We start from the raw sequence: 14,689 nt of genomic DNA on the forward strand, positions 1-14,689 counted from the left end.
TGGCTTAGCTGTTAAAGTGCTAAAGATAGAGCTGAGATGAAAATCCAGCCAGCTGACCCTGAGACAGATTGCAGAAACCTGCCATCTAAACTGACATCAGATAGGTGGATTTCTATGTCAGGGGAAAACGCATGACTTGATAAGACTTCAGTAACTAAGAAGACCAATTTCAAGGTCCCTTGCTAAGACTTGTGTCCTGTTCCTGTACTTGAAAATCCACAGACTTAATTTGATTGAGGACACATCCTGCTTGCCTTGGGCTGTGTTGTCAGGACTTTCCACTCGAAATCTGACCTGACTCTGTATCAGGCTTGAGGAGAGTTTAGTTTAATAAATATTTATTACTCTCTTGCACAAATTGGAAGATTTTGCTAACTAGCATCAGCTTCTCTATCCTTATTTAGCCATCTCCCTAGGGAACTTTAAGGATGATCCAAAGCACACTAACTTAAGAAAGTTACATTCATCTTCTCTACTTTTAAACCAAGATAGCTAAACTTTACTGAAGAAAATCATGCTGATGTGTGCAGATCACACACTTACACACACGCACATTGATCTGTAGTATATATTCATAGGCTCACAGTTTATAGATAGATCACCAACTACCAAGATTTTCCCACCTGTATATGACATAAGCATTAGAATTCCATGTATAAAATAACTCTTCATTCCATCCTTGAAATCTGATTTTCTTCCTTTTTTATTCACGGCATACCCTTCCATCTCAGTCACTTAAGCCAAAAGTGGAGTCCTCCTTAAACACCTTACCATTCTTACCCTACTTAAGAAGTCCTGCTAATTTCTCCAAAATAGATACTAAGTGACTCCTTACTGGTCTCCCTCTTGCCAATTTTACCTCCTTATAACTCATCCTTTAACTAGGGGTGGGGGAACCTTTATTCTGTCAAGGGCCATTTGGATATTTATAACATCGTTCATGAGCCATACAAAATATCAACCTAAAAATTAGCCTGCTAGGCCCTAGCCAGTTTGGCTCAGTGGATAGAGCGTTGGCCTGTGGACTAAAGGTTCCCCGTTTCAATTCTGGTCAAGGGCACATGTCCATGTTGGGGGCTTGATCCCCAGTAAGGGGCGTGTGAGAGGCAGCCAATCGATGATTCTCTCTCATCATTGATGTATCTGTCTCTCTCTCCCTCTCCCTTGCTCTCTCTCAAATCAATAAAAATGCTTTTTTTTTTTAAAATTAGCTTGCTATATTTGTTCAAACATTTCATTAACTCCTAATTCCTTGGCAGGCCAGACAAAATGCTTTCATGAGCCTTATACGGCCCACGGGTTGGACGTTCCCCACCCCTGCTAAACTACCCTCTGATACTGTCTCCCACCTGTTTCCTACCTTTTCAGGGTTTCTTGATGTCTAGTGGGCCACTTCTAGACATGGCTGTCTGACCTCAGCTTCCAGCTGAGCTTAAAATCCGCCCCTCTGTCCAGAATGCTCTTTCCTCCCCTCAGTTTTCCTAATAAATGAATAGGAGCTTGCTTATTGCTCAGGCCTTCACTCACAGGGCTTTTTCTCTTTTTTCTCTCTCTTTTTTTTATTATTATTAGTTAAGGTATTACAAATGTGTCCTCATCCCCCCCATTAACCCCCAACCTCCCCCCCACGCACAAACTCATGCTCCCATCCCCCCGTTGTCCATGTCCATTGGTTTGGCTTATATACATGTATACAAGTCCTTCGGTTGATCTCTTCCCTTTACCCCCGCCCTCCCCTACTTTCCTTCTGGGGGTTGATAGCCTGATCGCTGTTTCTCAGTCTTTGGGTCTGTCCCTTTTCATCAGTCTATGTTGTTCTCTATAATCCACAAATGAGTGAGATCATGTGGTATTTATCTTTCTCTGACTGGCTTATTTCACTTAGCATAATGCTCTCCAGTTCCATCCATGCTGTTGCAAAAGGCAAGAGTTCCTTTTTTTTTTTTACCGCAGCATAGTATTCCATTGTGTAGATGTACCACAGTTTTCTAATCCACTCATCTGCTGATGGGCACTTAGGCTGTTTCCAAATCTTAGCTATGGTGAATTGTGCTGCTATGAACATAGGGGTGCATATATCCTTTCTAATTGGCGTTTCTGGTTTCTTGGGATATATTCCTAGTAGTGGGATCACTGGGTCAAATGGGAGTTTCATTTTTAGTCTTCTGAGGTAGCTCCATACTGTTCTCCACAGTGGCTGCACCAGTCTGCATTCCCACCAGCAGTGCAGAAGGGTTCCTTTTTCTCCACACCCTCTCCAACACCTGTCGTTTGTTGATTTGTTGATGATAGCCATTCTGACAGGTGTGAGATGATAACGCATTGTCGTTTTGATTTGCATCTCTCGTATAATTAGTGACTTTGAGCAGGTTTTCATATGTCTTTCAGCCTTCTGTATGTCCTCTTTCGAAAAGTGTCTATCTAGGTCCGTTGCCCATTTTTTGATTGGATTGTTTATCTTCCTTTTGTTAAGTTTCATGAGATCCCTGTAAATGTTGGAAATTAAACCCTTATCAGTGGTATCATTGGCAAATATGTTCTCCCATGTAGTGGGTCTTCTTGTTGTTTTGTTGATGGTTTCCTTTGCTGTGCAAAAGCTTTTTATTTTGATGTAGTCCCATTTGTTTATTTTCTCTTTAGTTTCCATTGCCCTAGGAGCATTATCAGAGAAGAAATTTCTTCGGCATATGTTTGCGATTTCGCTGCCTGTGGATTCCTCTGGTATTTTTATGGTTTCCCGTCTTACGTTTAAGTCTTTTATCCATTTTGAGTTTATTTTTGTGTATGGTGTGAGTTGGTGATCTAGTTTCATCCTTTTGCATGTATCTGTCCAATTTTCCCAACACCATTTATTGAAAAGACTGTCTTGACTCCATTGTATGCTCTTGCCTCCTTTGTCGAATATTAATTGGGCATAGTGGTTTGGGTCGATTTCTGGGGTCTCTATTCTATTCCATTGATCTATATGTCTGTTCTTGTGCCAGTACCAAGCTGTTTTAAGAACAGTGGCTTTGTAATACAGTTTGATATCTGGTATTGAGATCCCACCTACTTTGTTCTTTCTCAGGATTGCTGCAGCTATTCGGGTTCTTTTTTTATTCCAGATGAATTTTTGGAGCGTTCGTTCTAGATTTGTGAAATATGCCGTTGGTAATTTAATGGGGATTGCATTGAATCTATAAATTGCTTTGGGTAGTATGGACATTTTGATGATGTTAATTCTACCAATCCATGAACACGGTATAGTCTTCCATCTGTTTATGTCTTCCTCTATCTCTTTTTTCAGTGTCCTGTAGTTTTCAGCATATAAGTCTTTTACCTCCTTAGTTAAGTTTATTCCTAGGTATTTTAAATTTTTTGGTGCAATGGTAAATGGGATTGCTTCTGTAGTTTCACTTTCTGAAAGTTCACTATTGGTGTAAAGAAATGCCATGGATTTCTTAGCATTAATTTTGTATCCTACTACATTGCCAAATTCATTTATTAAGTCTAATAATTTTTTGATGGAGTCTTTAGGGTTCTGTATGTACAGTATCATGTCATCTGCAAATAAGGACAGTTTTACTTCTTCTTTTCCAATCTGGATGCCTTTTATTTCTTCTTCGTGTCTGATCGCAAAGGGCTTTTTCTCTTGACAGTGTTTTCCATCAGCTGTTCATGCCACATTTTCCCTATTGTGGAAGTTTCCACGCTGTTTCAGTTTTGAATTACATCTATCCTGTACCATACCCTTGAGGTTAAAGAAACTCATAATTTACCTGAGTATGCTCGGTGCTTGGTGCTAATCAAGTACTCAGTAAATGCCTGTTTAATGGAAGAAATAAATTACTAAGGAGTTAAACATATCTGTGTGTTGTCTCTGACAGAAAATAGGAATAGGTAATTCTTAAATACTATAATCTCCCAAACCCTTCTAACATAAATATTCCAGTTCCTTCCCACCTTTATTTTCCTGGTCGAGATTTGTTTAGGCCACCTCCTGTCATCCTTAATAAATATTTACTGGTGCTGTTAATTTTTGTAAAGGGAAGGAAAGATACAAAGGATGAAAATAATCACAAATATTAAGTACTTCTCAAAATAATCCTAGAAATCCAAAATAATTTTTAACTAGAATCTTTTTAAAGGATGTGAGAAGTGTGTTTTTTAAATCAAATATAGCAGTGGTCCTCTTTTAATGGAACACAAGAAACTCAGTATGAAAGAAATAAAAGTAGACTGTGTTTGCTTTGGAATTGGAGATGGGATGCTGTGGGAAATGAGCAGGGAAGATGAGAAAATGGTCTCCCTTCACTGGGCTCTGCCTACTTACTATCTCATCCCCAAGGGTGGCCCTTGCAGGATTTCCATGAAATACAATTTGAAAGCTACTATATTGGATGATGTATGTATAAGTCCTCTCCCACTGCAGCTAAACCAAATAAAGTCAGAACATTTTAAAGTAGCAGAATTTGTATTTAAACTGCCCAATCTTAAATTCTATCTAATGTCCTTTTCCCAAAACTTTCCTATCTTTAAGTCTGATCTCAATATATTTTATTCTTTAGGGCCCATGGAACACATTATGTGTTGCTAATTTATTTATTTATTTATTTATTTTTTACTTTTTCTATGTGTTTTTATTTAAGTACATTTTTTTTTTTACTTTTTCTATGTGTTTTTATTTAAGTACTTTTTTTATTTTATTATTGCTTAAAGTATTACAAAGAGTATTACATATGTGTCCATTTTATCCCCCCGCCCTAGACAGGCTAATTTACTTTTTAAGTGTTTAGCTTTTTAAAAAAATATTTTTTTTTATTGATTTCAGAGAGGAAGGGAGAAGGTGAAAGAAATAGAAACATCAATGATGAGAGAGAATCATTGATTGGCTGCCTCCTGTACACCCCCTACTGGGGATCAAGCCCACAACCGGGCATGTGCCCTTGACCGGAATCGAACCCGGGACCCTTCAGTCCACAGGCCAACACTCTATCCACTGAGCCAAACCGGCCAGGGCTTAAGTGTTTAGCTTTATTTAATCAAGAACTACTTTCAATTCACTGAAGAGCGTTGATCACTGTTTCTCTCCTTTAGTCTACAGTGTTTCAGGGAACATTCACATCTAGCACCTGTGCCCTCTTCTGTCGTTCCCCACATGTCACCACACTCAAATATTCATGATGAGAAAAGCTAGTGTGCATCAAGTGCTACATGGCAAGCACTGTTTTCATTGTGTTATATTCATGAATGTGTTACATTCATCCTCCCAACAATTAATATGAAATAGGCTCCATTATTATCCTGTTTACAGGAGGTTAAGCAGTGAGTCCAAAGCAACACACGAGGTTTGAACCTAGAAAGTCTGGTTCTAGAGCCCCACTCTTAACCATTTTGCTAATCTTATAGTAGGTATAAATACCTTCTTCCCACAAACAGATTTTCTTTTATTTTTTTAAAATATATTTTTATTGATTTCAGAAAGGAAGGGAGAGGAAGACAGAAACATCAATGATGAGAGAGAATCATTGATTGGCTGCCTCCTGCACGCCCCCTACTGAGGATCCAGCCCACAACTTGGGCATGTGCCCTTGACTGGAATTGAACCCAGGACCCATCAGTCCACAGGCCCACGCTCTATCCACTGAGCCAAACCAGCTAGGGCACAACCAGATTTTCTTGAAAGCAAATGAAAGAAAACTAATTTCCTTATTTTTATACATACTTTTTTTCTTCAGAAATAATAAACACCTATATAAATCATTTAGAATAGTGACTGGCCTATAGTAAGCACTTAGTCAATACTGGTTGTTATTAGCTTCAGCAAATGGACACCTGTAACATCTGTAGCATTGTGAGCAATTGAGAAGAAAAGTAAACAGCAGTTTAGTTATCTTGTGTTTTCTTCTAGGACATGGTTCTCAACCTTGGCTATACATTAGAATCACCAGGGAATCTTTTTGAAATCCTGATTTCTGGGCCTCATCCTCCAGAAATTCTTTTTCTTTGTTACTAATGTTGTGGCTCCACCCCATAACAAAGAAACAGAATTTCCGGAGGATGAGGCCCGGAAATCAGGATTTTAAAAAGATTCCCAGATGATTCTAATGTGCAGCCAAGGTTGAGAACCACTGTTCTAGGAGAAAACTAAAGAGTCGCTTATTTTACAGGGTACTTTGTCTCTAGCATTTGTTCAAGATGTTTAAATAAAACAGATACTTTGATTTATTTTGAATTCTTACCTAACAGGCACTGTAATTTTTATCTTTCCACCAGGTGGCAGCATGTTACATAAGGAAATAGTTTAAGTGTTAATCTGTTGTAGAGAATTTATTTTCAGTGTTTTGCCTTTATTCTCTCTCGTCAGCTGTGAAGGCCCTCTTAGCACATTGTGCACGGCCTGCAGCCAAACCTGCCTCAGTCCTGCCCTGCACACGTTCTCCCTATGCCACTCAGCACAGAACGTTTTTTTCCCCGCATCTTCAACAGATTTAAGCCTTATGCTTAGATTCTCCCAACTAAATTGTTTATTTCAGCAACCATAGGAACTACATCCTCTTCCTGTATCTCCCATAGTGCCTAGAGAAGTGTTGACCTATGGTAACAATATAATAGATGCCCTTGGGTAAATGACAAATGTTAAAGGTAGGGTTGTTAGTGTGTGTGCCGAATAGGTATTTGAATCATAATGCATTTATAGTTTTGCCGTACATTTACTTTGATTTGTGCTATAAAAGTCCCTGAAAATTTAATTAACACATTGAGCATCAGTAGTTTTATTGCTAGCTTTACCCAGTGGCCAGATAAGTTTCTATTGAACAAGCACAAAAAGTGTTTTACAAAGTATCATACTTTAAAAAGAGATTAGCTTGTAAAAACATGTAATAGTAACTTCAAAATACAATGGGTATTCAGTTTTAAGGCGTGCCTTTAACATTTATGTAAAACACTGTATAATATGAAAACATGAGAATGCTCATGATCTGCCCGCGATGTGTTAAGTTTAAATATTATCAGGACCATTCAGATAATACTGCCAAGGGTTGAAAGATTAGTGTATGAGGTGGAAGGCAATTAATGGCTAATGAAGGTAAAGGACTGAACATGGCAGTTAATCAAAGTAGGGCAAAGGGGGAGAGCTAATGGTAAAATGAAGAGAGTCAGGCTCCTGATACTGAAGTGGAGCATTGCATGGGAGAGCAAGAGGCTCGCCAAATTAAGTTGGCTGCAAGGAAATCTGTTTATACTTCATAATCATGGATCTGCCTAGATGATGTTTGTTTCACAGGGTTGATAATGCAATCCTTTGACACGAGTTTCTCAGCAAATACTTTTTCCTGTTCCGTAACCTGTTACTATTTGGATTAACTATATGTGAAATGTGAAGTATATATGAACATAATGTTCTTACTTATGTGTCACAAAACCTGTAATGATCTTTAAGATGCCATGTTTCACAAGTATTGTGTTAACTAATGTTAAAATTTTTCTGTAGGTATGCCATCAGCTTGCTCATTTTTCTGATATTAAGGAAATAAGTGTTCCACATAGATTTTTAATCTTACCCTTGTAAATATCAAGCTTGTGAGAATAATGATAAAAGTTCTTAAAAACATTTTCTATTTCTTATGTTAAACGGGAAATACTGAGCCTCCCTCTCCTGGATGACTTGGACCATCGTCATTAACACTTGTACTCTGCTGTCAGGAGCTATCTGCACAAGTCTGTTGCTGCCACAGCTGCTGTGGTGCAAGTCCCCCCGTACCCCTTCCCCTAATGCTACACATGCTCATCCCCACTTACCAGGTGCACAGACACACCCCTCATGCCTGCTCTCTTTATTTCTTCTCCCCCGCCTCAGAATTTGCTTCTATAGCCTGGGAAATAGAAAAGGTAAAACTGGTTAAAATTCTAAAATTGAAAGGAATTTTAAGTTAAGGCTGTCTTATTAAAGCATGAGCTTTTAAAGTAAAGCCTTTGTATTATCTATTTAACTTGTTGCTAATTTCCTCATTTTTTTTTCTGTGTCCTAAAGATATTTCAGAATGTTACATTTCTACCTTGAAAAATATATATGGGGCTTGATTTTTAGTGACCAGAGTGAAATGAGAAATTAAAGATAATTGTGTATCTCTTGTCTTTCCAAGTTCTTGAGATGCTTTGCAGCTTTAGTGGACAGATATTGTCTGTGACACCCAAGACTCTTACCTTAAAAGTTTCATTTGAGCTCTAAGCCTTAATGTTCATTGTATTTAGAAACTGGATAATTTCCATTTATAGCCACACATTTTTAAAGCAGGTACACTAATGTCTACATTTGTCACATTGGGTTTTAAACTCTGAGGACTCATTAAAATTGATCAGTAATTAATCACTTAATAATATTATATTTTTCACTGTGATATAGGTAAACAATCCACTTATCTAGTATCTGCTCTATAATAAGTACTATTTAGCAATAAAATTAGTGATTAGGAAATTTTATGTAGCGTAGCTTTCTTAAGGTAGGTTTTACTTTTTTCTTAAGGCAGTTTTTGAAGTGATTCATCAACTCCTTAGCAAAAAGTCAATTTGTTAAATTGCACATTTAATATTGACTTTTATAACGTAAGTGTTTATATAAAGTTATAACTCACTTATAGGACCTTGTAGCTCTGTGTAACGTTCTACTGAAATGTACACATATGGGTGCCCCTGTAAGGAATTCCAGCCCTGTGAATTTATGAATCTGTTGACTTCAGTATTTAGTCAGACTGGTTTCTGAAGCCATCACCATAATTGCCATGTTATTGGGAATAAAGTTAAATTTTTCCTGATTTATCAGGATAACTTCAATTTTGAGGAATATAAATCAATTCATAGCTGGCTGAAAGCCCGTTTCTCCTTCCCTTTAACTCCAGCACACACATGAAAGGTGCACTCACTTCCCAAGTGCCTTATGAATCTGCAGTGATTAATTCTTCTCATTATTTTGCTGCAAATTCTCATGACCCTCTCTGATGATTCGATCAGCCACTTAGAGTTTATGCATATTCATATCTCTCTGTTCCTGCCGCAGTCGTTCATGTCTCCTTCCCTGACTGGTGTGTTCTTGGTGCAGTAATTGAGCTGCAGTAGATTGATTACTCTGGGGAGCTGTAAGGCCTTTAAAGGTGAAAACATATCAGTCCTGTTAATTAGGAAACAAAAGCTCTGGTGGCAAGTTCAGCAGTCAGATATTTCCAGTGTGGAAAAGACGAAAGGTGTGATTTGTTCCTCTCTATGAACGCTGTTTACTTTTCAAAATTTGAATTAAGTCTGTCTCAGTGGTAGTAAAGAAGAGATATCTTTATGAATTTCTATAGAATGCTAAAGAGGACCTGTCGTCTTAATACTGTTTTTTGTGATCTCTCAAATCTTAAAATTTAGAAACACCTTCCATAACATTGGCAATGCTTGCATACAATGTTTCAATATTTTGCATAACTATAGAATGTGGATTAATGTTGGTATTTAGTAGTGTGCTGTATGAAAAAAGGGTGAAACTTGGTTCAACATGGCATGAGCTGCCTTTTCATCTCTGTATGATAAGCATACTTTGATTTTTCTGTCTCTAACTGAATATTAAGTAATACATTGTCCTGGCCAAAAGGATGTTGTGTGGAACAGTAACCTCCAGAAGTAAGCTAGTTTCAACATGGACGTAATGTAGTTTATATAGTTGACGTGTTTTTCTCCTGTGTGCTGTTAAAGGGTATAATTCAGTGGGTTTTAGCATATTCACAAAGTTGCGCAACCATTACCACTAATTTCAGAAGTTTCATCACCCTAACCTGAACCCCATATTCATTAGCAGTTGTTCTCCATTTCCCCCTTCTCTTAACCCCTAACAACCAATAATCCACTTTCTCTCTCTCTAGATTGACCACCTCGAACATTTCATATATATGGAATCAAATGTGTTCTTTTATGTCTGGCTTCTTTTACTTGGCATAATGTTTTTAAGTTTCATCCATATTTAGCATGAAGCAGTACTTCATTCTTTATGGCTGAATACAATTCCATTATATGGCTATACCACATTTTGGGCTTCATTCGTCAGCCGAACATTTGTGTTGTTTTCACCTTTTGGCTATTGCTGCTAATAATACTAATGAATGTTCATATACATTTTTTGCTCTGTTCTTTTTTAAAAATATTTTTTTATTGATTTCGGAGAGGAAGGGAGAGAGAGATAGAAACATCAGTGATGAGAGAATCATTGATTGGCTGCCTCCTGAATGCCCCCTAATTGGGGATGGAGCCCACAACCCAGGCATGTGCCTTACCAGGAATTGAACCGTGACCTGGTTCATAGATCAACACTCAACCACTGAACCACACTAACTGGGCTCTTGATCTGTTGTTGATCTTAGGGAGAAAGCTTTCAGCCTTCTCCACTGGATACAGTGTTAGTTATCGGTTTTTCTTAGATGCTGTTTATCAGGTTAAGGAATTTTCCTCCTAGTCCTACTTCGTTGAGTGTTTTTACCATGAAAGATTGTTGGATTTTGTCAAATGCTTCTTCTGCATCTATTGACATTAGTATATGATTTTTGTCCTTTATTCTATTGCTGTAATGTATGACTAATTGGTTGATTTTCTTATGTTGAACTTTATGATATTCTATATAGCTTTTATATAATAACCTTTTTCTATGTGGTTTTAAATAATTTGAACCAATTTTTATACCTTATATTTCAGGCATTTATTAATACAGCAAAAGAAATTTATGAAAAAATCCAAGAAGGAGTCTTTGACATTAATAATGAGGTATATACATATTAAAATTATTGGTTAATATTAATTTATTTGTATGTGTGGTGTTTTTTTTCAAGTATAGTTTACATCTACTGTTTGTATTAGTTTCGGGTGTACAGCATAGTGGTTAAATAATCATATACTTAAATTAATTTAAAACTGAATTTTAATTACTACTTGGATTTATGATTTTATATTTTTTAATTCCTAAAATGGATATGTGGTGCCATTTAATACTGTAGTTTATAATCATATAACTGAAAATTGTTGGATATTGTAAAATAGTTAAATGTTTGTGTTCTAGTAGAGCATCACTATATGCGGAAATGGATTAAAATCAGTGACCCTATCCATTTGTTGTAAGCAATGCAAAATAATATAAATCCTCCAAAGAGAAGAAAATCCACTTTCATCCACATGTCCATATGGTGTCATCTGCTTTGGGGAATAATTTTCTAGTTGTGTAAATGCATGTACTATGTCACTAATGCGAGATGATGCTCTCCCTGTTGTTTGATATGAAAGTGGGAAATACCTAACTTGGAAATTATTTTTAGTATAGCATAGCATATTTTCAGGAAACTAAATTAATATATGTAATTGGCCATTGGCACTGGTTTGTTTTTCTTGGGGGTTTTGTGTTTGTTTTTTATTCAACGTGATTAGGATAAAATGTAAGCTATGAAGCGTATAATTCAGAGTGTTTACCAAAGATCTTCATTTTGACCTAAATCCCCACTTTATGGCTCTAGCAAATTATTTACTGTTACATAAACATATTTGCCATTCTATATGAAGACTTTTTGTTTCCAAGCGAGAAACTCTTATTCCTCACCCAGGTACAGATAGGAAAGCGCTATACTAGAAAGCCATTGCATATGTGTCTCTTGGCCTATACATAAATGAGGCTCTTTATTATTTGCCTCAGTATTCTTTGCCGAAACCACAGTTTACCTAAATTTTCTAAAAAGTACTTGATTTTCTCATTTGTTTTAATTTGGAATATTATGGTTCCTAAATCCTATCTTCTAGGTTTATATGGCAATAGATCTTGTGTTAATTTAAAGGCAACACCATTCAGAGACTAATGCCATATAAATTGAACAGTAATTGAGCCTCTCTGTAAAAGTACACGTTCATTGTTTCTGTCTGGTTTCATATAGTAGCTGACTGCTGCACTGTGCCTGGTGCAGCTTTGATTGTAATGTGCTGTCAGGAGCCAACAGGCCATGCGATTTATTTGGCCAAATGCCAAATCTGACTCCTTGATTCCTCAAGAAGTTGCTACCAGCCCAGAGGGGGCAAAACCAATGAGCCATAGGGCATGCTTTTTATTAAAGAGGAGTCAAAAGAGCGAAAAGAAACCACATCAGCTGCTGTCAATACTGAGCTAGTGCCAGAAACCCCAAGGCTACTACTGTTGCAGAACAACTGCCAAGCACTATAAATCTGAGATTTACTGTGACGTAAAGTTTCCTTAAGAGCTTAATTTCTGAAGCTACTGTATTACTTTTCTCAAAGTGTTGTATTTTTAGGTAAAATCCACTTGAGGGAGTGAGGGTTAAGACATAAGTGTGAGTTTGATGAATGAAAGAACTGCTCTGTGTGTGGGTTCTTGGCAAGCTGCCATGTCTTTGGGGATCATAGAAATTATTGATGACACAGAACACTCTTATGCCCTTAGCCTGTACAGCTGATTCAACATGGAAGAGAAATGCTGTCTAGAGAGATTTGACATTGTATTAGAGCAGCATAGGCTTTACATAGTTTTATCTTTTAAAGATGACTTGCAATAATTGTTTTCAGAAATATTTCCACAATATTGTTCCTAAAAGGAAGAAACAGCCCCTGAGAGAGATGGTTTTAATTGTTGTAAAAATCTCCTTAATATTTTTCTGAGTTGTTTGGTAAAATTCTATCATTAAGAAAGCAATGGATTTTTATTGGATCCAGTTATATGTATTATTCTTTGTCTTTTATTTCAGGCAAATGGCATTAAAATTGGCCCTCAGCATGCTGCTACCAACGCCACGCTTGCAGGCAATCAGGGAGGACAGCAGGCCGGAGGAGGCTGCTGTTGAGTCTGTTTTTACCGTCGCGCTGCCCAAATGGGGCTACTCACTGCTCTTTCACCCTCTCCTACTCAGCTGCGACATGAAACTATTTGAAATGGCTTTATGTCACAGAAGACTTTACTCTTTCAAATTCTTGTATAACTTTGAATAAATGGTTAATGTTCACTTAAAAAGACAGATTTTGGAGATTGTATTCATATCTATTTGCATTTGATTTCTAGGTCAATTGATGTGATTATTTTTGTTAAATGTTGTCTTGTGCCCTTACCTACGAACTGAATTGTATTAAACACTACAAAGTCATCTTGAGTATTTTAAATCAGTTTGTGTAGTTAGGTTTCCCAACACCTGTGGTTACCTAATGCTTAATATTAATAGAACTGTCCTCAAAAAGTTTGTCAATTTTCAAGGCTATAAGGAAAAACAGAAGGACTCTTTTAATTCTATATTTATCAGTTACTTTCTGTATATATAGTTTAATAACCTGCTTGGGTGTAATTTGCCAAGCTTGAATTCATTAATGCATTTGCATAAATTCTAAACTGTTTAGAGCTTAAAGCATTGTTAGGAATTGCTTGGACACTGAATTTTAAACTTTTTGACATTGTTAGCAAGCATGTTCATCTTCTCTTGTCACTAGTCCAAGAAAAATATGCTTAATGTACATTATAAAGGCTATGTATGTGTTAACCTGTTTTAATGCCAAAAGTTTGCTGTTTGTCCACAATTTCTTTAAGGCCTCCTCAGAAAAGGATTTGTTTGCCTTAATGAATGCTGTTGGGTAAAAACACAGTATAATGAGTGAAATGGGCAGAAGCAAGAACTTCCTACACCTAAGCGACTCCAAGAAGAATGAATGTCCACATTTAGGTGGCACATTATGAGGACTTCAATTTTTTCCTTAAACACAATAACTTTTCTTTTATTCACATGATTTCTAAGTATATTTTCCATGCAGGATAGTTTTTCAACCTTGATGTACAGTGACTGTGTAAAATTTTTCTTTCAGTGGTAACCTATAATCTTTTAAATATGGTAATTCTTGTCTGTTTTGAAGGGGATATGACAATAAATCTACCAGATGGAAGATCCCTGTTAAAAAGTAGAAAAGCTTTAGTAACTTACTCAGTATGATGGTTTTATCCTTTTTTTTTCTTTTCTTCCCTAGTCTATAATGAAATTGTTATAGCAGTGCAAAATAAAATCCTATGTATAAAAGTGTTCTTTTTTTTATTATGACCACATCAGTTTTTAAAAATCTTTTTTTTTAGTCCATCCACAGCTTTTACATGTATCTAAGCATATTTTTTGAAGGGTCAGAATGTTTAATGCCCTTTTTAAAAAATGTGCTAAAGTGTTAAAAAAAAACTCTTCACAATATTGAAATTCTTTTGGTTATTGATGATGTAAGCAATATTTTCTTCTCAACCAGCACAAAAGCACATTTAAACTACAAGAAATACTTATAAACAAGTTCTAAATATGAAACTTAACCTTCAGTTCACTCATGATTTCACCTTTTTTTCTAGGTCTTCCCTGAATGTTCAGCAATGCCCTGTTAAAACTATAGTATTACTCTTGGGGGATGTCACCTATCTTAGTTTTGTTTTAACCAGCTCCTGGAGGCCAGGGCTAAGGGGAGAGGACATGGAGTTTCTTGAGTATTTTTATTGCAAACTATTTTTCCCTAAAAGTGGTCATACCCAGAATCATTGATTGTACCATTCAGTCTCTCTAGCGATGAGGGAAAAGTTCAGGCAACCAGGAATTGTCCCGCTCCACGCCAAGGAGAGGACCGTTCTTTGGATGTTATTTTTAAAATTGCTGTGAGGTTTTCCAGAAGTTTAATGTGTTCC

The 14,689-nt window shown here is 36.7% G+C and overlaps 1 protein-coding gene across 4 annotated transcripts in view; it reads left to right on the plus strand.

Annotated features, from left to right (window-relative positions):
• Positions 1 to 14,051, plus strand: part of RAB2A (RAB2A, member RAS oncogene family) — a 142,273-nt gene extending 128,222 nt beyond the window's left edge. For all 4 annotated transcript variants that reach the window (XM_081111501.1, XM_081111500.1, XM_081111499.1 and 1 more), the window contains 2 exons: positions 10,702 to 10,770; positions 12,744 to 14,051. In XM_081111501.1, coding sequence (XP_080967627.1) covers positions 10,702 to 10,770; positions 12,744 to 12,839 — 165 coding nt within the window. In that variant the 3' untranslated portion in view covers positions 12,840 to 14,051. The remainder of the gene's footprint in view (positions 1 to 10,701; positions 10,771 to 12,743) is intronic.
• The last annotated feature ends 638 nt before the right edge of the window (positions 14,052 to 14,689 follow it).

The sequence above is a fragment of the Myotis nattereri genome (assembly GCF_964212035.1).
Source record: "Myotis nattereri genome assembly, chromosome: 17".
In the NCBI taxonomy this organism is placed as follows: Eukaryota; Metazoa; Chordata; class Mammalia; order Chiroptera; family Vespertilionidae; genus Myotis; species Myotis nattereri.